Here is a 27,408-nt window from a genome sequence, read left to right on the forward strand (position 1 = left end):
TCCAAGCCCCTGTCACCTTGCCCTGCCCAGGCCCCTCCCTCACACCCACCCGCCTCTTTCCTGTACTCATCTCATTGCTGTGCAGAATCTCTTGTGGTTGGGGGTGGCAGTGGGGGAATGTCTGATAGTTGGACCCGTTCGGAGGAGCCCTTGGGTGACTTGGACATGGAGCATGGCAGGGACCCCCCGGGTGCCGGGGTGAGCAGAGCTGTGAAATGTGGACAGGGCTGGGTCCCAGAGTTGGGCATAAGGGCGGGGGCCTTTCAGGCAGGGGGGGGGGGGGCGTGGCAGGCCCTGGTCAGGCTGCCCTTGGCGCTGGTACTTTTCTCCCCCAGGACTGGACATTTGCCCCACCTTTCACCTCCCTTTTCCCTGTGGGCAGTTCAGGCTGGGAGCCCCTCCTCAGCTCCACATCGCCCCTCCCTTCCTGGCAGAGGCCAGTTCTGAGAGCTTCCAGGAGGCCCCACACCCCAACTGGAGCCCAGACCCTAACAGTCGTGGTTGCCTCCTCTGGGTCCTGCCTGCCTCAGTTACGAGGCCCTGTGCTTCCTGTTCCTGGGGTTGCCTCCTCCTCAGTCTCCAAATTCTTCCATATCCACCCCCCAGCCCCATCCCGCAACCTGGTCCCATTCCCTGGCCCGTTCCTTTCCCTTCAGGTCTGCCCTGCTTTTCTGAGTTAACCCACATTTCGGTGCTTCTCTCTCTTGGATTCCTCCCAACATCCCTCAGGTTTTGGGGTGCTCCTGATACCTCTGAATGCCTCTCCCCTGGTTTCCCAGGGCCTCTACCTGCTCAGGAAGCCCAGAGACGCGGCCTCTGGCTGGCTGCCCGCCCCGGGGGAGCTGACCGCGGCAGTGCTGCCTGGCAGTCAGAGAGGCGGCTGTTGTGCTGGGGGGCCTAGCCAGGCTGTGTGCGTGCCTGTGTATGCGTGTGTGTACTGCACTAACCTGCCGCTTGCTGACTGAGGTTTTTGTCTGTACACAGGCGAGTGAGCTCAGGGGGCCGCCTGCGCTCCCCCCGCTACCCTCCGAGCCGCGCCCCTGTCTCAGGCACCTCTCGGACCTCGCTGTGTTTCACTGCCTCCTGCCCACAGACCCTGCCGGCCTGCCGGCCTGGACCCTGTTCCACCTCCCTCCCCTCCCTTCCCCACGCAGCATCCCGGGATAGCCATGGGCCCCTGTGGACCCCTTCCTCCCCAAGTGGACATATGGCTGGGTAGGCTGGGAGCCCCCACATGGACTGAGTGCCAGGAAAGGGTGGCCATGAAGGGTATCAAGACCCCTGCCAGTCTCTCCCCTCAGGGGAGCACCCAGCGAGCGCATGTGCTACCGCTGCTACAGGCCCTGTCTGTCTACCTGTCTGTCTGTCTGTGTGTCTGTGACAGTCAGGGAAGGATGCCTCCAAGCTGGCTTGGGGTAAAACAGAGGGGAAGAGAGAGGGCATAGCATCTGCAAGATGGAGGGGCCCAGAGGGGCAGGGGGCTGCTGACAAGGGGCTCATGAAGTGGGGGCAGAGCACTGATCATTCCAGAAACGGGTTTCAAATGGTACAACACTATTTCACGAGAGACCAAAAGTCAGAGGCCCCCGGGTCCTGCGCTGATGAGGAGGCCTGGCTGAGTCCTGGCTGTGGGCAGGTGTAGGGCCCATTTGGGGCTCCCTCTTTCACTGTCAGAGCCCGGGAGGCTCCGTCTGGGACTGAGGGAGTTAGCCAGACCTGACACAGGAGTAGGGGCCTACTGGAGAGGGTATGGAGATATTCAGAAATACCTGTTTCTTAGTTCAAATAAAGTCCGGTTTGTACCCAGCTGGTGTGCTGTGTATTTTTTTTTTTTTTTCCGCCGCCATCTCTGCCCTTACATGGCCCTCAGTTTCCTCATCCTTGATTCCTTCCACTTCCCCTGAGTCCCCCTCCCTGGCCCACCTGGGGTTGCCATCCTAAAGCCAGGCCTGAGACTTCCTCGCTGTCCTGGCTAGCCAGGTGGGTGGGCTTTCCCTTTGTCTCCAAAGAACAAAATGCATCTCTCTCTCTGTGTCTGTCTGTCTCTGTGTGTGCGTGTGTGTGTCTCCCTCGCCTGTGTGTCTCTGCTCCATGTGTGCCCCCCTTGGCTGCTTCCCCCAGCACACCCTGAGAGCCGGTCCCTGGCCGTGCTGGCCCCCCTGCAAGATGTGGACGTGGGGGCCGGGGAAATGGCGCTGTTTGAGTGCCTGGTGGCGGGTCCTGCCGACGTGGAGGTGGACTGGCTGTGCCGCGGCCGCCTGCTGCAGCCTGCACTGCTGAAATGCAAGATGCATTTTGATGGTCGGAAATGCAAGCTGCTACTCACCTCTGTGCATGAGGACGACAGTGGCGTCTACACCTGCAAGCTCAGTACAGCCAAAGGTAACTGCCCACCTGGACCCCAGGGCTGCCTTGGGTGCCCAAGAGCTGGAGGGAGGGGACAAGAGGCGAAGGAGCTAGGTGAAGAATAAGATGGGCTCCGTCTCCTGGGGGAAGAGCGGTGGCTGGGAGATGGTGCAGTCCCCCTGCCTCAGTGAAACCAGCACTTGCAGCAGCACCTGGCACAAAAGACCCTCTGTGCCAGTGTTAGCTGTTGTTCCCGTTAGGAACCTGTCTGCGGACGTGTGGCAGACAGACCTGGACGTGGGTTCCAATTCTTGCCCTGTCGCATACCAGGCACGTGACTGTGGACAAGTCACTCTATCTCTCTGAGCTTAGACTGTTCATCTGTAAAAAAGGGATCATGATAATGCCTAGCTGGGGATCGGTAGAATTAATGAGATAATGAATGTAAAGAACAAAGCACAGCACTTGGCGAAGGGTGCCACCTAATAAATGTCAGCCATTATTATTATTAATGACATCTCTGACCTGGTCTCCGTCCTCGTCCTCGTTTGAACAGTGGAGACAATGCCTCACCAGGTGGTGGTAACGAGCACCTAAGGTGACACTGGAGGGACTTTCTAGGCAGGGAAGGACCAGGCCAGCAGTAGGTGCTGTTGCTTCCCCCAGAAGATTGTCTGTGGGGCAGTGGAGTGGGGCAAAGGGGCATGTGCTCTGTGTCTGCGGTGAGTGGGAGGAAGTATGGGTAGAACCCAGGCACAGAGGAGAATTCCAGGGGGAGGGGGAAAGGTCAGCTTTGTCAGGGGGGAAAGGGGCTTGGCTTCTAGAACCCCTCTTTTATTGCTGAGCTGAGCATCGTCCTGGGTAGGCCAGGTGAGCTGAAGACAGGAGAGCGGGCCAGGGCCCTGGACACCCATCATGTCCCTAGCCATCAGGGCAGCCTGCTGCCGCCTTTGCCGGCCTCTACACTCCTGAGAAGGCCGGTCTTTGGATCTTGTCCATTGCCTCACTTCAGTGCCCAGGGACCTTGCGGGGCCCTGTCCAGGCTCCAGCTCCTGGCCCAGCTCCCCTTTCCTGCCCGGCATGAGGACAGGACCTGTAGCCTGGGGTGCCTGGGGTTCCGTGGCCTTTCTTGCTCCAGTGCTGACCCCTCTCCCTAGATGAGCTGACCTGCAGCGCACGGTTGACTGTGCGGCCCTCACTGGCACCCCTGTTCACGAGGCTGCTGGAGGATTTGGAGGTGCTGGAAGGCCGCACGGCCCGCTTCGACTGCAAGATCAGTGGCACCCCTCCCCCCTCCGTGACCTGGACTCATTTTGGTATGGCCTTCCACCTGCAGATGTTGGGGGACCCCCAAGGGCCAGAGAGCAGGACCCCTCTCTGATTTGCGGGTATTCCTGCCTCCCTTCCCCCAGGCCACCCTGTGGAGGAGAGTGAGAACTTGCGCCTGCGGCAGGACGGGGGTCTGCACTCCCTGCACATTGCCCACGTGGGCAGTGAAGATGAGGGGCTCTACGCGGTCAGTGCCACCAACAGCCACGGCCAGGCCCACTGCTCTGCCCAGCTCTATGTGGAGGAGCCTCGGACGGCTGCCACTGGCCCCAGGTACTGCCTGGGGTTCGGTGCTGCTGGGACTGCTGTGGGGCCCCATCCTGCCTGTGGTAGGAGGCAAAGCCCTGCGACTCTGGGCAGCTGTGTGGTTTTTACAGCTCGAAGCTGGAGAAGATGCCATCCATCCCCGAGGAGCCAGAGCACGGCGAACTGGAGCGGCTGTCCATGCCCGACTTCCTGCGGCCCCTGCAGGACCTGGAGGTGGGACTGGCCAAGGAGGCCATGCTGGAGTGCCAGGTGACTGGCCTGCCCTACCCCACCATCAGCTGGTTCCACAATGGCCATCGTATCCAGAGCAGTGATGACCGGCGCATGATGCAGTGTACGTGTCTGGGAAGGGACCCTGGGGGTGTCCCATACAGCACTCTCTTTACTTGCAATGCCCTGCCCTCTGCTCACCCCCAGGCCTTCCTTTTCTAGCCTAGTCAGGGATGGGGCCTCTGGCGGAGGGGAGCCCAGAAAGGCTATGAGGTCACCTCCTTCCTTGACCCACATAGCACCCATCTGCTGAGTCACTATTCTGGGCCTCGGTTGCTCCTGTAGATCTTACTAGACAGGCAGTACAGCCTGCTCTGACCGTGGCAGGTCGCAGAACCCCTCTGTGCCTCAGTTTCCTCATCTAATCATTGAGTACACGTAAAGCACTTAGCAAGGCCTGGCACGTAGCAAGTGGTCAGTACGTGCTCAGTCTTATGATGATGGCTGATTGCTGCTGCTGTTTCTGCCACCAGTGTCATTCCCGTCAGTAAAGCAGAGAAATTTCAGTGAACAGGCCCAGGTGGGCAGTGTCTGGCACTGAAAGGATGCTTGGCCAAGGTTACTAATGAACAGCAAATAAAGAAGGAACTGAAGGAAAACCGAGGAATGTGTTTGGGACCATGTGCTCTCCGCCTGGGGAATTTCTCGTGGGAGTATCTCAGTTCCATCCTGGAAGGAGTCTGAGTCTCCTGTGGGAATGCCTACCCGCCCCCACCAGACAGTGCCACCTGTGCCCGTGGTGGCCTCCTCTTACAGCTGCAGTGGGATAGAACTCACCTTTATTAAGCACTTCATGTGTGCCAGGCTCTGAGTGCGAAAGGCCTGACATGGATGATCTCACCTTCCTTACCAAGGTTCTGTGAGGCAGGTACTATTATTCCTGTTTACAGATGGGGAAACTGAGGCTTACAGAGGACAAGGACTTGCTCAAAGGCAGTCAAGGACCATCTGACTCTGGCTCCCACGTCCTAACCAGGATGCCCAGTCGCCCATGCCCCATCTGCAGTGCCACCACGGTGGCTCTGATCCTTCGCCTCAGCCCCCAGCCACAGCAGCTGTCTGCTCAGCCCACAGGCTTCCTATCTCTCTGCCTGCTTGAGGCCCTGGGTGGGAGTCTGACTCAGGATCTGAGCTGGCATCTCCTCTGTCTGTATCTGGGGTCAGTGGCAGCCCTTGGTTTCTCTTCCTTTATAAATAGTCTCAGTAGAGATAAATGAGTGGGTGACTGTTCCATGGGAGATAACCACTAAGAGAAGGGAGGGGTATTTGGGGACAGCCCTTATATGAAGGAGGATAGTGTAGGCCTCTTCCCCTTCCTGTCCACACTGGAGATAGCTCCCTTATCATTTAGGGAGCATGGTGTAGGGAGAGAGCTTCGAATTCAGAGGGAATGAAGTTCAAGCCACTGCTCCATCATTTATTAGCTATGTGACCTTGGACAAGTCCATTAATGTCTCTGACCTCATTGGCAAAACGAGGATAATTTTGCAGGGCTGTTGAAAGGATTATGGGGGGGAAATGCATGTCAAGTAGCTGACATAGCAGACGACTCTTATTTATAATATAATACATCTATTTGGCACCTACTGTGTGCAAGGCAGTGGGTTCTGCTGGAGGTCCCGGGGTGGGAGTGGGGGGATCAAGGGTAGGGGTGCATGGCACAAGAGGCTTCCCAAACTGGCACTTACTTGAACTGTGTCTTTAAGAAGAAGGAAGCCTTAGTAAGAGAAGAATGTTCTAGAAGGGAGGAATTTTGTGAGCAAAGGCCTGTGGCTTGTTTAGGGACCTGCTGGCTTGTCAGGATCAGACAGTGGAGGACCAGCCGGAGGTGTGTACCGATGGGAGTTTAGACTGAGTGCTTTGGCTCTGTCCAGACGCAGCAGGTGCCTTTAAGGTTTCCAGGTTGAGCTGCAACATGCAGTGCTGCCGGTGGAGTGTAGCCGGCGCTGGCGGAGGGCTTTCACGGGGCCTGCGCTGGTGGAGTGTGGACCGCACTGGGAGGGCTTTCACAGGGTGTGTGCTGGTGGAGTGTGGACCGCACTGGGAGGGCTTTCACAGGGCCTGCGCTGGTGGAGTGTGGACCGCACTGGGAGGGCTTTCGCAGGGTGTGTGCTGGTGGAGTGTGGACCGCACTGGGAGGGCTTTCACGCGGTGTGTGCCGGTGGAGTGTGGACCGCGCTGGCGGAGTGTGGACTGCACTGGGAGGGCTTTCACGCGGTGTGTGCTGGTGGAGTGTGGACCGCACTGGGAGGGCTTTCACGCGGTGTGTGCCGGTGGAGTGTGGACCGCGCTGGCGGAGTGTGGACCGCACTGGGAGGGCTTTCACGCGGTGTGTGCCGGTGGAGTGTGGACCGCGCTGGCGGAGTGTGGACCGCACTGGGAGGGCTTTCACGCGGTGTGTGCTGGTGGAGTGTGGACCGCGCTGGCGGAGTGTGGACCGCACTAGGAGGGCTTTCGCAGGGTGTGTGCTGGTGGAGTGTGGACCGCACTGGCGGAGTGTGGACTGCACTGGGAGGGCTTTCACACGGTGTGTGCCGGTGGAGTGTGGACCGCGCTGGCGGAGTGTGGACTGCACTGGGAGGGCTTTCGTGGGGTGTGTGCCGGTGGAGTGTGGACCGCGCTGGCAGAGTGTGGACCGCACTGGGAGGGCTTTCGCAGGGTGTGTGCCGGTGGAGTGTGGACCGCGCCAGTGGAGTGTGGACCGCACTGGGAGGGCTTAGGCAGGGTGTGTGCCGGCGGAGTGTGGACCACGCTGGCGGAGTGTGGACCGCACTGGGAGGGCTGTCATGGGGTCTGCGCTGGCAATGGGCCCACCAGTGGCTGTGAGAGGGGCCTTGGGAACAAAGCCTTGTCAGAACTTGGACAAAGTGTGAGCCCCCCAGAGGTGCAAAGAAGAGGGACAGTCAACAGTGGGTGGATGGTGTGAGGAAGGTGAGAAGTGGCGGCCTGAAGAGCGGAGGGACAGGCAAGAGGGCCAGGGCTGCAGGTGTAGACTGGGCAGTCTGGACTTCGGGTTTGCCGCATGGTGGACACTCTTCTTGCTTGTCTGCCTATCCTTTGCCCCTCACCTCCTCCCTGAGTTGTGGGGGTGAAGGGCCAGGCTTGGGGTAGCATGGGCACACCCCTCAAAATGTCCTTCTGGCTCAGGCCCAGTGTCACTGTCCCCCCAGACAGGGATGTCCATCGATTGGTGTTCCCTGCTGTGGGACCTCAGCACGCCGGTGTCTACAAGAGCGTCATCGCCAACAAGCTGGGCAAAGCAGCTTGCTATGCCCACCTCTATGTCACAGGTGAGGCAGGCACCTTCCCAGCCAGCTGCATGCACAGCCCGGCCTCTGGCCTATCCCGGGGGCTGGGTGAAGCAGGGGCTTTTACACCAGTTCCCTTCCTTCAATCCCCCGGGGAGCCATCTGGCCTTGCCCTGCCCCTGTGGTTGTGACCCCGGCTCCTAGCCTGCTACCCTGAGGCCTGGTGATCCTGTGGAGCCACTGAGACCTAAAGGATCCAGTGGATACTTGACCTGTGGCTTTCAGATGTGGTTCCAGGCCCCCCAGATGGTGCCCCACAGGTGGTGGCTGTGACTGGGAAGATGATCACACTCACATGGAACCCCCCCAGGAGTCTGGATATGGCCATCGGTGGGTCAGGGCCACACAGGGGATGGGGGATGGACAGGTGGGCTCAGGCAGGGGTGCCAAGGGAGCCAGGGGGGAGGGCAAGGCCCAGGGAAGCGTGCGGGGTGGGGAGTGAACGGAGCACTGGGGGTGTGTCCAGGAACAGCCTTGACTCCCTCTTCTTCGTGATGGATGAAGCCCTGACTCTGGTCAGAAAGGGGACAAGCGGGCCACCACATTCCTGTCTCTTTCTCAGAGGGATTAAATGCTGAGGTCGTGCTCCAGGAAATAGACTCTATGCTTCTTCCCTGTCCGTGACCTCTTCCAGCTCTGTGCCTCAGTCTCCCCACCTCAGATAGTAACTAGGAGTTGGGTTACAAGTCAGGCTTCCTCCATGCCTGTAACTGGACCCCATGCCTGGCACTCTGTTGGCTCTGAGCCTGGCTAGGCCAGTGGTTGGGCAGGAGCAGATGGGGAGCAGGTAGAAGCAACAAGAGAAACAGACAGGTCCTCAGAGCAGACTAATGAGTTTCTGGGTTCGGAGGAGCTGAATGAGGGCAGGATGGGGACACCCCAGCAATGCCCACCTCTAACAGTTGCCTCCCCACCAGACCCGGATGCCTTGACCTACACTGTGCAGCACCAGGTGCTGGGCTCAGACCAGTGGACGGCGCTGGCCACGGGCCTGCGGGAGCCTGGGTGGTCAGCCACAGGGCTGCGTAAGGGGGTCAAGCACATTTTCCGGGTCCTCAGTGCCACCATCAAGAGCAGCAGCAAACCGTCACCCCCTTCTGAGCCTGTGCAGCTGCTGGAGCGAGGTGAGTCTGGGTGTGCTTATGACGGGGGGTGGATGCTGTGGGGCCAGGAACTGGGTCCCCACGGTGGAGGCTCAAGGGCTGATCCAGACCTCAGAGCTGTGGCAGGAACAGTGTGGCTGGGTGCACCCTTCACTGTCAAAGTGCTTCCTTCTCACCCCTGAAAGCAGCACTCACAGTAGGCGAGGCTGAGGCCCTGGAGTCAGACAAGCTGGGAGTGCGGTCCCAGTTCTGCTGCTCTGACTGTGTTCCCTGGACAGATCGCTAACCCTCTCTGAAGCTCAGCTTCTTTCTCTGTAACAGGGGCTCACAGGTAGGGGGAGGGTTAAAGGAGCAGAACTTACTGAGGATCCCGTGCCAAGCCCAGCATAGAGCCTGTGCTCTCGTCCTCCCAGGCCCGCCCCTGGAGGAGGCACCTGCTGTGCTGGACAAGCCAGACATCGTGTATGTGGTGGAGGGACAGCCTGCCAGTGTCACCGTCACCTTCAACCATGTGGAAGCCCAGGTCGTCTGGAGGAGGTGGGGGCCCCACCTTGTGTGCCCCATTCGCACGAGTGGCAGTCCCGTTTTGACCATCCTGGCCTGACCTCCCTGGGGCTGGATCCTAGGTGACCTCTCTGTCATGTGTCCCTTAGCTGCCGAGGGGCCCTTCTAGAGGCGCGGGCAGGTGTGTACGAGTTGAGCCAGCCAGATGACGACCAGTACCGTCTTCGGATCTGCCGGGTTAGCCGCCGGGACATGGGGCCCCTCACCTGCACTGCCCGCAACCGCCATGGCACACAGGCCTGCTCGGTCACGCTGGAACTGGCAGGTAGGTGACAGCAGATCCCCTGCCCTGTCCTGCCTCTGGGGCCCACAGCCCTCTCCTCCCACACCCAGGTGCACACACCCACTTGCCAGTCCGGGGTCTTCCCTCTCAGGCCTGTCCATCTAATGGCCATAATAATACCAGTACTACTACTGCGAATAGTAATAGCACTAATAAGACATTTATTGAGTACCTAGTATGTGTCAGGCTCAGTGCTAAATATCTTACATGTATTGCTTCATTTAATGTTTATATCAACCCTGTGAGATGGGGGTTGGTTATTATCCCTGTTTTACAGATAGGGAAACCGAAGCTCAGAGGGCGTGCTAAGTAACAGGCCCAAGGTCACACACCTAGCAAATTAATACAGGAGCTGGGATTCAAGATCTGATACCCAACTCCAAAGCCAGAGAGTGCTCCTAGATCCTGTGTTAAACACGCAGGAAATAATCTGTCAAGTGTAACAAGCATAGGGAGACCAAGTTGATTTAAAAAAGAAAAAAGCCCAAGGGAGCGCATCTCATAATGAGACTCTCGGCTTGGGGGGGGGGGGGGGGTCCTGGCTGCCCTTTGCTCCACCTGTTGGGCGGAGCCTCCCAGCCTGTGCAGTGAGGACCCTTTTTGTAATTTCTCCATCAAAGATGTAGCCTCTTAACCCCTAGCATGCATAAAGTAGTAATTGCCTTGTTTTCTCGTTTGTTAATTAACTCTAGACATATGTAACTGTCACTCAGAACTTTGCACTAGCGCCAGCTGAACAGTGTTACCTGCTGAGTAGATACAATTCCAACCAATTGCAAAGAAAGTGACATTTTAGTCAGCACAGGCAAGCTTATCATAGGTAAATATGCATTTTCTGGTGCTTCTAAAAAATTGTTCAGGTTCAGTTGAAACACTGTCCTTTGACCTTCATAGAGCCCACCCTCCCACCCCCACTCCCCCCAACACTAGAAACTAGATTCCAGAGGGGAGGGAGAGCATCTTTAAAGTGGGAGAAAAGTGGCAGGAGGGTGTGAGGAGAAAATGGGGAAGCCCTGCTGGCCCCCTGTGGATGGTGGATGGGGTGAGGTCACAGATCATCCGGGCCTGTGGTCTCCCTTTTACCCTCTTTCCCTTGTTCAGTTTCCCTCCACCCCATCCCGTCTTTCTACTCAACCACCACTTTGCTCTTTGACAGTAATATCTGCAGGACATTTTTCTTTCCAGATATAGAAAGAGGCCCTGGCCACCCCGAGCCCTGCAGCCTGGCCAGGCCGGGACAGTGACAGGGAGACTGTGTTCCAGCCGACCAGGGCTAGAACAGGCCCTGGGCTTGGATCTGCACCCTCTCTGTGCCCGCCCCATCCCTAGGCAGGGCAGCTGAAATGGCTGCTCTCTTCCATATCTGCCTCACTGTGGCACCTTCCCCACCCCCAGGGTCCCTGCCCCGTTTATCTGCATGAGACCGAGCAGTGTGCCTGTGATGGTGGTGGCCCTGCCCCGGTCCCTCAGGGCCTGGCCACTCCCACTCTCCTTAAAGCCCAGATCCTCAGCCACGCTCAGCAAGGGGCACCAGGGAGTCACAGGCTCCTCTTCAAAGCACATTGGAATATGTATTTAATTCCAGCATGAGAATTAGAAGCCACTTTATAAGGAATAATATGGTTGCATATGTGTAGAGAATAAAATCATAGTCAATGTGGGAGAACCAAGCTGAGATTTGGTACCAGTTTGTTCATCTTGCTAACTCCAAGATGGTAGAAGGCCCCTTAAGTATTTAAATAAGATTCAGAGAGAAAACTTCAAGCCAGAGGCAGTGTCTTGTAAACTTACTTCAGGGTCAAAGGCTGAGCAGCCTTCAGGGCTAGAGACCGTCAAGTCCAAGCAGCTCTCAGTGGGGCTGTGAAGAAGGGCAACCACCCACAGGGGGCAGCGTCGAGCCAGTCCATGCCAGCCCATCAGTGAATGCAGTGAGGGAAGAGGCCTGGGATGGCCGGCCCAAGACAGGCAGGAGATCCAGATTTCTTTTGTGTGTGAAAACCTCCTAATTTCCAAGCTGGCAGATGAACACTGAGGGTCAGACAAAGCCAGCCTGCACCTCTGGCTCAGGTTTTCTGAGATTTGGAGAACATCACGCATGGATTCACAGGGACAGCACCTGGTCCAGGCCAGCAACTCTGGTGCTCCAGGGACTGAGCTTGAGAGCCCAGTGGGTGAGGTGCTGGGCTCTGGGCCGCCAGGAGGGTGGGCCTGGTGAGCCAGTTGCTGAGGAAGGGCCTGGAGAGGAGCTGAGGAGGCAGGCCCATGTGACCTCAATATTCTGTCCCCCTCCCTTCACCACTATGTTCCAGAGGCCCCTCGGTTTGAGTCCATCATGGAGGATGTGGAGGTGGGGGCTGGGGAAACCGCACGCTTCGCTGTGGTGGTTGAGGGCAAACCGCTGCCGGACATCATGTGGTACAAGGTCAGAGGGTGACAGAGGCCTCGGGGGAGTCCTCGCGGAGGGGGGGCTGGCCAGGAGCCTGGGAGGGAGGAGGAGGGACTTGCTGGGAGTGTGGGAGCGGTCCAGGCCGCCTCGGGAGGAGGGGAGCTGAGACGGAGAAGAGCACAGGCGCTGCCAGACCTGCGGTTAGAAGGAAGTGGGGCCCGGGGGTGCTGGGTGATGCTGGTGGGGTTTGAGGAACCAGGGGACTAACTGGGGCATACAGGACTCTTAGTGAGAGACAAGGGCAGAGCTGATCTGGGTCTTGGTAGGGGGCCGCGAGCCCCTGGGGAGGAGGGGTTCCTGGCCCTGAGACGGGGTAAGGCTGGGTCTGTGGCATGGAGGTAAAGTGGGGTCCCGAGTGGAGGTGAGCCAGCCCCAGGCTGGAGGTGACCGCCGACTCTGTAGGATGAAGTGCTGCTGACTGAGAGCAGCCACGTGAGCTTCGTTTACGAGGAGAATGAGTGCTCCCTGGTGGTGCTCAGCACGGGAGCCCAAGATGGAGGCGTCTACACCTGCACTGCCCGGAACCTGGCCGGAGAGGTCTTCTGCAAAGCAGAGCTGGCCGTGCGTTCAGGTGGGCTGGAGCTAGGTGGAGAAGGGCAGAGTCTCACCCCCGGGAATCCGATGTGAGCCTCTGGCCAGGAGTCACTCATCCGGCCCTGCACTCCTTGGCTCCCACATCTTCCAGCCCCGGCACCCCACTCCAGGCTTCCTGTGTTCCTGCTCCTCTCTGTTTCCTCCATCTGCCCTGCCTGTCTCAGTCTCTGCGCTCATTCCACCCTTGCCCTTCCCGTCTAACACCAGGCACTTCTTCCTCAGCTCAGACAGCTATGGAGGTGGAAGGGGCTGGGGAAGACGAGGAGCAGCGAGGAAGGAGACTCAGCGACTTCTATGACATCCACCAGGAGATCGGCAGGTGTGGGCGAGGACGGGTCGTGGTGTCTAGGGGCCAAGAAAGGCTGGGTCTGTGGAGAGTCACGGTTGCAGCAATGCCTGAATCCCATCCTCTCCCTCTGTTATCACCCAGGGGTGCCTTCTCCTACCTGCGGCGCGTGGTGGAGCGTAACTCTGGCCTAGAGTTTGCAGCCAAGTTCATCCCCAGTCAGGCCAAGCCAAAGGCATCAGCGTGGCGGGAGGCCCGGCTGCTGGCCCGACTCCAGCATGACTGCGTCCTCTACTTCCATGAGGCCTTCGAGAGGCGTCGGGGACTGGTCATTGTCACCGAGCTGTATCCTGGGACAGGCTGGATGTCTGGGGGATACCTGCCCTGAATGATTGGTCCTTTCAACAGCCAATTAGTAACATGTTTCACACTTAACAAAGTGATCCTATTGATAGTTGGGAGGGGCTGACTGCCTTTACAAAATGTGCCCATTGACAATTGGCAGTTCTGAAGGCATCTTAAAAATACAGAGTGGAGTCTGGAGACTTCTGCAAACACCAACATTTTCTGCCCCCCCCCCCCTTTTTAGCTTAAACTTACATAGTACTTCATATGTGCCTGGCGATAGTCTAAGAGTTTTATCTGTTTAATCCTCATGTATACCTACCTATCTCATGGAATTTTAACATCCCCATTTTACAGATGATGAAACCGAGGTACAGAGAGGTTAAGTATCTCACCAGAAGTCACACAGCTAGCAAAAGGCATGCGATTTTTATCACGAAGTGCAGTACATTATATCTGCGCATTTGAAGTGACCCCATTTCAGATGAGCGTCAGTATTAGGAGGCTGTTCCCATAAATGGACTTTAGCTTTGCACGAGAGCTATTGTTAGACAAAGGCACACCGTGGTAAGGCTGCTGGGTGGTTGGCTTGTTGCTCTCACTGTCAGGGTGACCGTGTCCTTCACACAAGTCTCCTAGTCTGCACTGTTAGAAGGCCAACCTCAGCAGAAAGGCCGATTATTATGTCACGGACCTTCTAGGTCATTCTTGAATAGAGTCAAGAAGTTCCTTTTACAGTCAACAAAATTCTGCTCTAACTTGATTCCTATAAATACCTCACGTGTTGGGCAAGAGATGATGTTATCTCCATTTTACTCCTGAGGGAATCTAGGCTCAGAGGTTAGGTGACTTGCCTGAGACCCCACAGCAAGTGAGAGTACAGGCAGGGTTGTCCCGTCTGTGCACCCAGATGGCAGGTGCTAACTGGCATCAGATGTGCTCTAAGGGAAAGGAGAACCCTGTGCCGGGCTGTGATCTGACTTGAGCTCGGGGGGGGGGGGGGGGCACTGCCAGGGGTGGCTGGGCGGGTGGGACTGGTCACTGTTCTCCTTGATCCGGGACGTAGTTGCACAGAGGAGCTGCTGGAGCGAATGGCCAGGAAACCCACCGTGTGTGAGTCTGAGGTGAGGGCAGCGGGTGGCAGGGGTCAGGTTGGGCACCAGCATTCACCCACCTGAACTCTGAGAACTGAGGGGTGGGTCCTGGGCTTGACTAGGCCAGGGGTGGTGAGTATTTCCGGCTTCCTCATGAGACGTTCCTCAAGCATTGCTCCCAGCCGGAGCGCCGCCTGGACTCGTCTGACTGCTCCTGCCGTGGAGGGCTGTCCAGTTGTGCACTGCACAGCTCCATTTATAGGATGTAAATGACACCCTTCTATACTTGTGGGGTGCCTGACCTGTGTAGCTGTACACAGAGGCCCTGGATCTCAGCAACCCAAACCTGTTTCAGTCCCCTCCATCAGCCATCCGAACGCCACTGAACAGGCACGGTCTGACCTCTTGCCACTGCCCTGGTGGTGATCCAACATAATACCCACCCTTCCCCCACGGGCTTTGGGTCACCTGTTTCCACAGATCCGGGCCTACATGCTGCAGGTGCTGGAGGGAATATGCTACCTGCACCGGAACCATGTGCTGCACCTGGATATCAAGGTGAGGTGCAGGTGGGGTGGGAGCGGGCAGCCCCCGTGGGAGCCAGGCCGCGGGGTGTCCTCCCCTGGCTCAGCTCCCACGCCTTGCCTTGTGTCCTGCAGCCTGAGAACCTGCTGGTGTGGGGCGGTGCAGAGGGCGAAGCGCAGGTGAGGATCTGTGACTTTGGGAATGCCCAGGAGCTGACCCCGGGAGAGCCCCAGTTCTGCCAGTACGGCACACCCGAGTTCGTGGCGCCTGAGATCGTCGACCAGACCCCTGTGTCTGGGGTCACTGACATCTGGTAATGCCGGCACCCTGAGCTGCCGGGGGGGGGGGCCAGGGCAGCTGCCCTCAGGGCCGGGGAGTTGCTCATTGGCAGAGAGTAGCTTTACTAAGCCCAGATTCCCTCCTGACAGTGGATTGGGGGCATCACTCATGGGTCCCTTGCCCATGTTACTACTTATCCCTCATCAAGCAGGGGTGACCCAGGCACTCAAAGCCTCAGGCTGGTCGGTCCTTGTTTCCTTGTCTCCCCTGGGTGTTTGGCCACCCCCTCTATAGCCATCTCGCCTGCCCCCAGTGAGGCTGGCACAGTCCCTTGGTTCCCAGACTTCTCATGGTTTCCTGGGCTGGCCCTGCCATGACCCGTGGCTCCTTCGGGGATGCCTGGCCCTTTGAGTTCAGAGTCTTCCCTGGAGGAGGCATCCCTGCGGTCACTAGACTCTCAGTAGCTGAGAAGTGCTCACTGCCGGTGGGAGGTAAGCCGTCCTCTCACCAATGCACTCTCCTTTCCCCACAGGCCCGTGGGCGTCGTTGCCTTCCTCTGGTAAGGACCTCTCTGCCCTCAGGCCCCCGGTCTCCAGCGGTCTCTTAGCAGCAGCCCCAACATTTGCAGGGCCTGGGGCTAGAGAGCAGTTGGGGGTGTGTAGCCCACCCCATCTCTTGCACACCCCTGCTCCTTCTGCACAGCAAGGGCCTCACATGCACCAATGTGGACGCCTATCCTGTGTCTAGCCCTTCCACCATTGCGCCCCTCTCCAAGGGGCGGGCATCCAGGCTGGATGGAGAGAGGCCAGTGCAGGCTCAGTGCCATTTAGGTAGGAACTACGGGGCCTGGCTGTCCGGCAGGGCCTGGAAGGAGTAGGCTCAGGCTCAGGCTCAGGGAGGCATATCCCCCGAGCACAGGCATATCCCCTCACCTCAAGGACAGGCCACGGCTGGAGGAGGGACAGACAGGTCCTCTAAAGCATGGACCCAGGGCAGGATCTGGTTGCCCAGGTCTCAGGCAGTACTGCCTCCCTGCCTGCCCAGGGTGGTGGAGGGAGCAGGACAGGGAGGGGTCAGAAAGACTGTCCAGATTCACCCAGCCTCTGTCTGCCCCACAGCCCCGAGGCATCCACCTCTCCCCGGCCCTATGTCCCCACTGGCATCCTGCCATCTGTTGCTGAGCCCCAGGGCCCTGCCCGTCTCTCACTCAGCCCTCTCCACCCCTGCAGTCTGACGGGAATCTCTCCGTTTGTTGGGGAAAATGATCGGACGACATTAATGAACATCCGAAACTACAATGTGGCCTTTGAGGAGAACACGTTCCTGAGCCTGAGCAGAGAGGCCCGGGGCTTCCTCATCAAGGTTCTGGTGCAGGACCGGCTGTGAGTATGAGGCCCCGAGGAGCCCCCAACCTGCAGAGTCCCCTTCTGCCAACCCTACCGCTGCCATACCTCTGCCTTTCGACATCCAATCCCCCAAGTCCTTAGAGGCCCCATTTCCCAAACATTTACTGACTGACTGAATAATGAATGATGAATCCCTTCTTAATCCTTGTTCTTTTACAGGAGGCCTACCGCAGAGGAGACCCTAGAACATCCTTGGTTCAAAGTAAGTCTAGTTCTGCAAAGTCATGGTAGGAGAGGTGGAGGGCGAGAGACGTTAGCAGTTTCGTTGATTGAGTACCTACTGCATGCAGTTTCTATGATAGGCATTTTATATACTTATGATCTGTCAGCCTCAGATAGCTCTGTAAAGGAAGGTTTAATTCCCATTTTGTCGAAGAGGAAACAGAGGCTTGAGTTGGGGTATCATGGGTTCCGAGGCACAGATCTGGACTTCCCACGCTGGGGGTCCCCATCAGGGTTCTTCCTGGCTCTTGAGGCCCGCCTGGTCCTCTTCACTCCTGTGTGTCCACCTGTGTCCTGCACTGGCCCACTCACTGAGGTTGCTCTGTGGCCTAGCCTCTCAGTTTTGAGCTCTGTGTGGGCAGAGTTCTCATTCATCTTTAAACCCCAGCACTGCAGGGCACAGCGCCAAGTGGGGGGTGAGGTTCAGCAAATGACCTAGAAAAAGCAACTGAATAAATCACCCATTGAGAATTGTGCTTGGTCAACCGAAGACTGAGGTAATTCTGGTATCCTTGGACAACGAGCCTTGTCTCCCAGACCAGAAACGAGCTCCAAAGAGGACAGCCAGGGTGGGTGGCTGACGGGGGCCTCTGCCTTGGTCTGGCCCCCCGAGGCTCCAGATATCTGGGGCGCTAGCTCCACATGGAGACAGGTGGTTAACTGGGCAGTAGGGCCAAGGCCAAGGCCTAGGCACAGGCCTCCCAGGGCAGCCACTGTACCAGGGCAGGGCCGTGAGCCCTGGTGTAAGCTCTGAAGCCCATCCCAGGAGCCACCGATTTTTGGCCTCTCTCCTTAGGTTCAGGGAATTTGTCTGCACATGGACACCTTGGCTGTGGGAGTTGTGACAGATCCAAGGGGAAAGGGACCCTCAGGACCCCGGACTTGATGCTGCTTGGTCCTCTATCCCCTCCTGTGGACTTTGTCTCTCCATTGCCAAACCTGGAGGGTCTAGGTTGAGAGAGGACTTTACCTAAGTCCCTCTTTTCTGGGTTTGCAGACACAGGCAAAGGGCGCAGAGGTGAGCACGGACCATCTAAAGCTCTTCCTCTCCCGGCGGAGGTGGCAGGTATGTTTGGCTGGGTCCTGCGTCTGAGCCTCCACCTTCTCGTTCTCTCTCTAACCCTGCCTTGTTTCTGTCACGTCACTCACCACCTGCTCACCTTTCTTCATCTTCACTTGTGGTTCTCTCAGCTCCCAGTTTCCCTCCTGCCCCTGCCCCTCTCTGTCTGCCTTAGGCCTTCTCCCCAGGGCTGTGGGGGGCCTGAGGGGGTCGGTCAATCCAGCCCAGGGGTCCCTCAGGTCTGACTCTAGGACTCTGTCTTCAGCGCTCCCAGATCAGCTACAAGTGCCACCTGGTACTGCGCCCCATCCCTGAGCTGCTGCGGGCACCCCCGGAGCGGGTGTGGGTAGCTGTGCCCAGAAGACAACCACCCAGTGGGGGGCTCTCGTCCTCCTCTGACTCTGAAGAGGAGGAGCTGGAGGAGCTGCCCTCAGTGCCCCGACCACTGCAGCCCGAGTTCTCAGGCTCCCGAGTGTCCCTCACCGACATTCCCACTGAAGACGAGGCCCTGGGGACCCCAGAGGCTGGGGCTGCCACCCCCATGGAGTGGCAGGAGCAGGGAAGTGCCGCCATTCAGGATCAGCAGGCCCCCAGTCCTCCGACCCTCCCCTCCCCAGGCCAGGAGCCCCCCAAGGGGCCCAGCCCCCGTCGGGGAGAGCTCCGGAGGGGCAGCTCGGCTGAGAGCGCCCTGCCCCAGGCCGGGCCGAGGGAGCCGGGCCGGGGCTTGCACAAGGCTGCCTCTGTGGAGCTGCCACAGCGCCGGAGCCCCAGCCCGGGGGCCACCCGCCTGACCCGGGGAGGCCTGGGTGAGGGTGAGTATGCCCAGAGGCTGCAGGCCCTGCGCCAGCGGCTGCTGCGGGGAGGCCCTGAGGATGGCAAGGTCAGCGGCCTCAGGGGTCCCCTGCTAGAGAGCCTGGGGAGCCGTGCCCGGGACCCCCGGCTGGCACGGGCTGCCTCCAGTGAGGCAGCACCCCGCCACCAGCCTCCACCAGAGACTCGGGGCCTGCAGAAGAGCAGTAGCTTCTCACAGGGTGAGGCGGAGCCCCGGGGCCGGCACCGCCGTGCTGGGGCGCCCCTTGAGATCCCTGTGGCCCGCCTTGGGGCCCGCAGACTACAGGAGTCTCCCTCCTTGTCTGCCCTCAGTGAGACTCAGCCACCCAGCCCTGTACGGCCCAGTGCCCCGAAACCCAGTGCCCTCAAACCCAGTGCCCCCAAGCCTTCAGAATCTCCTGCCACCCCGAAACCCAGTGATGCTCCTGAACCCTTGGCATCCCAGCCTGCCAAAGAGAAGGCCCCAGAGTTCAAGAAAGAACCAGTCCCAGCCACCAAGCCTACACAGCTGCCTGTGGCTCTGCAAACCCCAGCCCCCGCCCCCACACCCTATGCCCACATCATTCAGTCGCTGCAGCTGGCCAGCCACACGCCAGGCTCTCCGAAGGGCCCTGCCACACCTCCAGCGGAGCCCAAGTCCCACCCTGCTGTGTTTGCCAGGGTGGCCTCCCCACCTCTGGGAGCTTCTAACAAGCCGGTGCCTTCAGCCACGGCTCCCCCGGTGCCAGCGGAGAAAGCCCGGGTCCCCACGGTGCCCCGCAGGCCGGGTAGCAGTCTCAGCAGCAGCATCGAGAACCTGGAGTCCGAGGCTGTGTTCGAGGCCAAGTTCAAGCGCAGCCGTGAGTCGCCCCTATCGCGGGGGCTGCGGATGCTGAGCCGCTCGCGCTCGGAGGAGCGCGGCCCCTTCCGCGGGGCCCAGGAGGAGGACGGCATGTACCGGCCCAGCCCGGCGGGAACGCCGCTGGAGATGGTGCGACGGCCTGAGCGCTCCCGCTCCGTGCAGGACCTCAGGGCGGTCGGGGAGCCAGGCCTCGTCCGCCGCCTCTCGCTGTCGCTGTCCCAGCGGCTGCGGCGGACCCCGCCTGCGCAGCGCCACCAGGCCGCGGAGGCCCGAGGCGGGGAAGGGGAGAGCTCGGAGGGCGGCAGCTCGGCGCGCGGCTCCCCGGTGCTCGCGGTGCGCAGGCGGCTTAGCTCCACGCTGGAGCGGCTGTCCAGTCGGTTGCAGCGCAGTGGCAGCAGCGAGGACTCGGGGGGCACGTCGGGCAGAAGCACACCGCTGTTCGGACGGCTACGCAGGGCCACCTCCGAGGGCGAGAGTCTGCGGCGCTTGGGCCTCCCACAAAACCAGCTGGCGGCCCAGGCCGGCGCCACCACGCCTTCGGAGGAGTCCCTGGGCTCTGAGGCCAGCGGCACATCGGGTGGCTCAGGTGAGGAGGGGCAAGGTGCAGGGAGGTGGGTTGGGGGTGCAGGGCTGGGATGACAGGTGCAGAGCACGGAAGGGGGGGCTCTCGGGAGAGAGGCTCTGGAAGGAGAAGAGGGAGGAGACACCCAGCAGAAAGCTGAGGACGTGCTGGAGGTCCTGAGGATGGAACTGGCATGGTGGAGCGGCAGGAGGCTGAGGGGCAGAGGCTGGTTTGGGAGCAGGCCAGGGCTGGGGGTGTTCTCGACCTCTGGGCTGAGGGCTGCATGGAGGTGGGAGCTGTCTGGCCCTGGCTGGGCAGGTTCAGGTGCCTGGGTCTTCACAGCTCCTGGGGAAAGCCGGAGGCGGCTGCGCTGGGGCCTCTCTCGACTGAGGAAGGACAAGGGGTCATCACAGCCAAACCTCTCTGCCAGTGTCCAAGAGGAATTGGGTCACCAGTATGTGCGTAGCGAATCGGGTAAGATCGGCCTGCTGGGTGAGTAGGCCATCCTGCCCATAGGACAGGCCCAGCTGGGTGAGAGGTGGAACAAATTTGAGGAGCCCAGGCAGTAATGAAAGGGACCTGATCAGGACAACAATAATAATAACAGCAGCAGTTGTCATTAATTAACAATGTCAAGCATCCTATTAAGCACTTTACGAGGGCTGCCTCATTCAACTCTCCCACATTGTTGAGGAACTATTATTTGTATCATGTCCATATTTTGCAGGTGAGGAAACAGAGGCTCAGCCATGTTAAACAGCTTGTGGAAGGCACAGAGTTGGTAGTAAATGCAGCAGCCAGAGAGTTGGACTGTATGACCCTGTGCAGCCAGACCCCAGAAGTGGCTCTGGGACACCATACGAATGCTTTTCTTTGGCTAGCCTTCACCCTAGTAGGATCTTCACCCTCGAAGGTCCCTGTAACTGTGTAGTTCTGCAGCAGGGCAGGGCAGGGCTCTCCTGCCCCGCAGCCCCCAATGTATGCTTGAATGTGCACACAAAGACTAGTTCTTTCCCAGCCTGACGGCCCACAGCCTAGGCTCTGCCCCAGTGCTCCATTTCTCTGCAGCCCTTAACACCTGACTGCCCCTCCCGCGTCCCTCCTGCCCCTGCAGGGTCTCCAGCAGTTTCAGCACCTTCGGGGCTCTTTGCTGGGGAGAGGAAAACATAGGGGATGCCCTGGTCTGTTTCTTTTCCCAAGTGTCCTGGGCTGCAGGGAGGCAGGTATTTCCTACCTGGGGTCACCTCGTCCCTCACCTGAAAAGGGGGCACTACTCAAGGACTGTACGCAAAGGCTCGGGAGGCCAGGTTTCCCAGGCAGCATGCAGAAAGGAGCAGGCCCACCCAGCCAGCGGCGTGCAGGATCTTCAGCAGTTGCCAGCTCTGTTCTTCCCGTTTCTCGATAAAACTCCGAACTGTTCTAGCTGTGCCTCAGCTGGGCTTGAGGTGATTGCATCTGGCCGTGGCCAGGGGAGCTGGGGCATCCTTCTCAAGGCAGTAGGCATTGAGGGGCTATAGTGAGTGAAGAGGAGGGAGGGAGGCCATCTGGTGGGGGCAGGGGTGGAGAAGGAGAGGGAAAGAGACAGAGAGAGAGAAGCCAGCACAGAGGCCTGGGGACAGCTGATCCCTTCCCACCTGGGGCCTCCCTCCCAGGTCCATTTTGCTTGTGCAGCTGATTTCCTGCTGAGGCAGTGTCTCCTTACCTCATCCTCTCCCCCCTCCCTGCAGAAGGTTGTCCATGTCCACTTGACCAGCTAGGGCTAACCCCTGGGGAAATGGAGGTAGAACTGGCAAGGCTGGGCCAGGGTCACCTTTCACCTCTCCTCCTGGCCTCCCCCTCTCTCCCTACTACCCAGCACTTGGTCTGAGGAAACTATATTCACTGTGTTAATGGAGCCTCAGTGTGGGACCCCTCCCTGGGGAAATGGGCGCAGTGGGAAGGGCCGGCAGGCAGCTGTTCTGACCATCCACTCCTGTGAGCATTCCTGTCCTGCCCAGCTCTCCTCACCTCCGCTCCCTCCTGGTTCTTTAGACAGGCAGCAGCTGGGGCTCCCGGGGCATCCATTCCTCAGCTTTCTCTGCGCCCCCGCCACTCCACCCCCCGTGGCCAGGACCAGATTGGGATATTTCTGAAGACACATGCCAAGGAGCAGGAATGCAAGTCCTCATGGCACTAAGTAGCCACGGGCCGGCTGCACTGGAGCAGCGTCCTTGGCCCCTTTGCATCCTGGCCAGGGCCTCTTCACCAGTCAGCTGTGAAGCCAGCTTTGCTGAAACAGCCTCTTTCTCTGAGGGTCTGTGCCTGGCTCTCTACTGAGCATATTCATGAGCTAATAACCATAACAATAGTCAGAGCTAATACTTATGAGCACTGATTATTAGTCGTCGTAGTAGTATCAAAACATATATTTATTGATTTCAGAGAGAGGCAGGGAGAGGGAGAGAGAAATAGAAACATCGATGAGAGAGACACATCAATCAGCTGCCTCCTGCACACCCCCTACTGGGGATTGAGCTGGAAACCCGAATCAAACTGGCAACCTCCTGGTGCATGAAACAGCGCTCGACCAACTGAGCCACACCTGCAGGGCTGCGAGCAGCTATTATTATATCTTAGATGCATGCTAAGTACTTTATGTGCTCCTTGTAATTCTCACAACAGCCCTATGAGCTTGGTGTTATTCTTGGTGTCTTGTCAGTTTAGACAAGCCCTGGTCCAAGGTTATGCGCATACTGTCTATTGCCCCTTCGAGAGCTCTCACCACTCAGCTGACCCAAAGGAGTATTAGAAAGTCCAGGACTGTATCTGCAAACGCCAGGGCAGACGAGGTGGTAGAGGCTGACGCACTTTCCGACCCTGCCCCCGCCCACTGTTTTGCCTTGACTTCAGATCTTTTGAGACTGCTTATTTTGATTGAACATTGTATGGAACCCCCAGATGCTCAGCTCAGGTTACCAACTCCTCTCACTTGCCCTGTGTTGCCCCAGAAGGAGGGAGTATTGCCAGATCTTAACCATTGCAGTTTTTCAATATTTATTTGTTTTTATTTTATTCAATGAATATAGAGAGAGCACTTAAAGGTAGTGCCAGGCCCTGCTGTAAGTGATTTGCAAACATATGAGGTCACTACCTTGCATCTTCAATAGTCAGTGAAAGGGAAAGATAGTTCTGCACACAGTGAGTGCCTGGGGAGAGTGATGCTCACCCCCCCAAAACTTCGCAAAAGTGTGGCATGGGGTTGCACTTTTCACATCTGACTGGGAGAGACAAGCTTCACTCTGCTCCCCACCTCTCACATGCATCCTCCCCTCCCTCAGCCCTAAGTGAGCCGGGGTCCTCACAACCCATGGCTGTCTGCTCTCCCTCCAGACTTCCCCCCAGTCTTCCACATCAAACTCAAGGACCAGGTGCTGCTGGAGGGAGAGGCAGCCACCCTCCTCTGCCTGCCAGCAGCTTGCCCTGCACCCCACATCTCCTGGACGAAAGGTAAGATCACTTCTCCCCAGAGAGGTGCCTAGGCAAGCGGCCCAGTGCCTGGGGAGGCTTGGGGGGAGTGGCAACCGAGGGGTCCTGGAGGACCATGTCTGCTGCCCCACTCAGCAGTCCCTCCTGCTCCTCTCTGCCCCCAGACAAGCAGTCCCTGCGGTCAGAACCCTCAGTGATCATTGTGTCCTGCAAAGATGGACGGCAGATGCTGAGCATCCCTCGGGCGGGCAAGCGGCATGCTGGGTTCTATGAGTGCTCAGCCACCAATGTCCTAGGCAGTGTCACCAGCTCCTGTACCGTGGCTGTGGCCCGTGAGCCTGGGGCAGGGACCAAGGGGGGGCGGTAATGGAGGATGTTGGGGCAGGGCTAGGTGGGCTCTAAGCTGGAGTATATAAGCTCACTGGGGCTCCCCTCCTTTTGCTAGGTGTCCCAGGGAAGCTCGCCCCTCCTGAGGTACCCCAGACATACCAGGACACGGCGCTGGTGCTCTGGAAGCCAGGAGACAGCCGGGCACCTTGCACGTATACTCTGGAGCGGCGGGTGGACGGTGAGGGACTGCACAGGCTGGTTGGGGGAAGGGGTGGCAGGTGGAAGGTGGAGAAGCCAGGAAGATGAGTTCCCTCCCCGGTCTGAGTTCCCCTTCCTGGTCTGAGGTCCCCTCCCTAGGCTCCTTACAGATAGCACTGGGAGCTTGGGCCACCCATCCTGTGACCTCAGCCCTTCTCCAATGGTGCCTACAGGGGAGTCTTCCTGGCACCCAGTGAGCTCAGGCATCCTTGACTGTTACTACAATGTGACCCACCTGCCAATCGGCGTGACCGTGAGGTTCCGTGTGGCCTGTGCCAACCGTGCTGGACAGGGGCCTTTCAGCAACCCTTCTGAGAAGGTCCTCGTCAGGGGTATGCAAGGTCAGTGGGATGGGGCGGGGATGGGCCAGAAAAGGAAGGGGACCCTAAGCCCAGGCTCCACCCCTTCTCAGAGCACCATTGTTTCGGTGCCAAGGGCATCATGGTGATGATTTTTCTTATCTTCACTCAGATTCCTCAGCTCTGCCACCTGCTGCTCACCAAGACACCCCTGTTACCTCAGGGCCAGCCAGGGCCCCACCTCCGGACTCTCCTACCTCACTGGCCCCCTCCCTGACCACTCCTGCAGCTCCTGGTTCCCCAGGCCCCCAGTCAGCTGCTCTCAGCCCCTCATCTCCCCCAACACCCCCAAGCCAGGCCTTGTCCTCACTCAAGGCTGTGGGTCCACCACCCCAAACCCCCCCACGAAAGCACAGAGGCCTGCAGGCTGCCCGGCAAGCAGAGCCCTCCCCACCCAGTGCCAAGGTCGCCCCAAGTGAGCCCAAGTCTTCCGTCCCTGACACTGGGACCCCGACTCCAGCCTCCACTCCTCAAGAGGTTAAACCAGCATCTTCCTCTACTCCCCTGTATATGGTGACCTCCTTTGTGTCTGCACCACCAGCCCCTGAGCCCCCAGCCCCTGAGCCCCCTCCTGAGTCCACCAAGGTAACTGTTCAGACCCTCACTTCAGCCAAGGAGATGGTCAGCCCCCCCGGGAGTGGTCCCCACAGCTCTCCGGTGCCGGAGGGCACCAGTCTTCGACAGGGCCCCCCTCAGAAACCCTACACCTTCCTGGAGGAGAAGGCCAGGCAAGCAGGGCGGGGAAGGGACAGAGGACGAGGTGGGCGTGGGTGCAGTGTAGAGGACACGGGTTCAGAGGAAAGAGCAGACTGCCCACGCACGGTGGGGAAGATGCTGAGATCTGGGTCATCAGCACTTCTGAGTTCAGATTTTCTCTGGGCCACGCACTGCGCTGAGCTCTGTAGCCATATGATCTCATTTAATCTTTGTCCCTTGGAGAGGAAGCCACTGCATTGTTATCATCACCCATTTCGCAGATGGGAAAACCGAGGTTAGAGAGCTTATGGGATTTGCCTAAGGTACAGAGCCACTGACGAGCAGAACTGCGACTTGAACCCAGAATTCTAAAATTAAACTGCAGAGCCCACACTTGGGTCCCTGCTCCCCAACCCCAGCCCACTTAGCCTTCACAATGGTGGTATCCCCCTCTCTCCTCTAAACCTGTGATGTCCCCTCAATACATAGGGGCCGCTTTGGCGTAGTGCGCACGTGCCGGGAGAATGCCACCGGACGAACATTTGTGGCCAAGATCGTGCCCTACGCAGCTGAGGGCAAGCGGCGAGTCCTGCAGGAGTACGAAGTGCTGCGGACACTGCACCACGAGCGGCTCATGTCCCTACACGAGGCCTACATCACCCCACGTTACCTCGTGCTCATCGCTGAGAGCTGTGGCAACCGGGAGCTCCTCTGTGGGCTCAGCGACAGGTAGCTGGGCATTCTTGGGGAGCAAGGAGCGAGAGTAGGAGGAGCTGGGCTGGCATATCACCTACCTCCCCTGGGCCTCCAGGTTCCGATATTCAGAGGATGACGTGGCCACCTACGTGGTGCAGCTGCTGCAAGGCCTGGACTACCTCCATGGCCGTCATGTGCTGCACCTGGACATCAAGCCAGACAACCTGCTGCTGGCCCCCGACAACGCCCTCAAGATCGTGGACTTCGGCAGTGCCCAGCCCTACAACCCCCAGGCCCTGCGGCCCCTTGGCCACCGCACGGGCACGCTGGAGTTCATGGGTGAGGTCACCATGCCAGCCAGGGCAGGGGGTTGAGGTTCTGCCAAAGGGGTAGCATCCAGAGCTCCCCCCACTTTATATGTGCCATTTATTGAGTGCTTACTGTATGCAAGCAATGAGCAAAACCCTTTCCATTTTTTTTTTTTTTAAATTTATCTTCACAATAGCCCTGGAGATTGGCATAACATTACCCCCGTTTTACAGATAAGGAGCAGAAGCATAGTGAGGTTATTTATCCCATATAAGACCGTTTTAAATGGTCGAGACAGGATTTGATAAAGCTGGAAACACAGGACAACCAATTATTAATTTATATACATAAGGAAAGCCAGCTACCATTTAACTACCTGTGAAATACTTTATGTTCATTATATCTATCCTTTAAGAGTTATTCCGAAGCCACACTTTACAAATGAGGAAATGGAGAGCCAGCAGGTTTAGTGCATTGCCCGGTGTCCCGTAGCTGGAGGGGCAGGCCTGGGACTGGAGCCAGCCAGGTCGATTTCAAAGGCTCTTCATCTTTGTGTTGGCCACATTCATTGTGCACGGGCACCCAACCCTGGAGCTGATCTGAGGGGGCCAGTGACCCTGCTTCTCAGCAACTCTGCAGTTCTGGTGACGCCCACCGTTCACAGTCTCAGGTGCCCCACATCACCCCTGGAGGCCACCCCCACTTCCATCTTGCCTGCTGTCATCCAGGGCCTGCTGCTCAGGTCAGACCCATGGTCTGGAGACCTGGACATGGTCCTGCTCTTCAAGCCTTCAGGGGCCTCCCCAGCCTTTCCTGCTTCCCTGCCACCAGAAAACTGGTTCAACTTGGCCTCTGTCTCCTGTCAGCTCCTGAGATGGTGAAGGGAGACCCCATCGGCTCTGCCACAGACATCTGGGGAGTGGGTGTGCTCACTTACATCATGTGAGTGCCCCTAGGACCCACCTCCTGCCCACCCTCCCCCCACGTCCCCAGCACATATGCATGCACGCACATGCATGTGTGCCCAGGTGCCAGTAGCCCTGTCCCTGAGTGCTGTGCCCCTTACAACCCCCATACTAACGTCCCCTTGGACCTGTGAGTTGACCTCCATTCATGGGTCATGTGAACTATCTCCACCACAGGCTCAGTGGACGCTCTCCATTCTATGAGCCAGACCCACAGGAAACAGAGGCTCATATTGTGGGGGGTCGCTTTGATGCCTTCCAGTTGTACCCCAACACCTCCCAAAGCGCCACCCTCTTCTTGCGAAAGGTCCTCTCAGTACATCCCTGGTGAGTGGGCCCCACACCTACCAACCCCACAGCACTACCTGT

At 58.5% G+C, this 27,408-nt stretch overlaps 1 protein-coding gene across 1 annotated transcript in view; it reads left to right on the top strand.

Moving 5' to 3' along the window:
- The window catches only part of SPEG (striated muscle enriched protein kinase), a 55,775-nt gene that overhangs the window by 27,204 nt on the left and 1,163 nt on the right, over positions 1–27,408 (top strand). The window contains 33 exon segments of the mRNA XM_036254054.1: positions 2,122–2,382; positions 3,504–3,662; positions 3,759–3,948; positions 4,053–4,276; positions 7,383–7,502; positions 7,746–7,850; positions 8,438–8,644; positions 9,037–9,160; positions 9,277–9,452; positions 11,780–11,892; positions 12,319–12,487; positions 12,733–12,829; positions 12,941–13,141; positions 14,208–14,265; positions 14,716–14,793; positions 14,895–15,073; positions 15,572–15,598; positions 16,269–16,421; positions 16,605–16,647; positions 17,665–17,733; positions 17,993–19,985; positions 20,304–20,435; positions 23,331–23,447; positions 23,591–23,758; positions 23,872–23,994; positions 24,188–24,355; positions 24,486–25,060; positions 25,062–25,101; positions 25,559–25,621; positions 25,624–25,798; positions 25,881–26,104; positions 26,941–27,016; positions 27,217–27,366. Of these exon segments, the coding sequence (XP_036109947.1) occupies positions 2,122–2,382; positions 3,504–3,662; positions 3,759–3,948; positions 4,053–4,276; positions 7,383–7,502; positions 7,746–7,850; positions 8,438–8,644; positions 9,037–9,160; positions 9,277–9,452; positions 11,780–11,892; positions 12,319–12,487; positions 12,733–12,829; positions 12,941–13,141; positions 14,208–14,265; positions 14,716–14,793; positions 14,895–15,073; positions 15,572–15,598; positions 16,269–16,421; positions 16,605–16,647; positions 17,665–17,733; positions 17,993–19,985; positions 20,304–20,435; positions 23,331–23,447; positions 23,591–23,758; positions 23,872–23,994; positions 24,188–24,355; positions 24,486–25,060; positions 25,062–25,101; positions 25,559–25,621; positions 25,624–25,798; positions 25,881–26,104; positions 26,941–27,016; positions 27,217–27,366 (6,757 nt within the window).

The sequence above is a fragment of the Molossus molossus genome, unplaced genomic scaffold, assembly GCF_014108415.1.
Source record: "Molossus molossus isolate mMolMol1 unplaced genomic scaffold, mMolMol1.p scaffold_m16_p_11, whole genome shotgun sequence".
Lineage (NCBI taxonomy): Eukaryota > Metazoa > Chordata > Mammalia > Chiroptera > Molossidae > Molossus > Molossus molossus.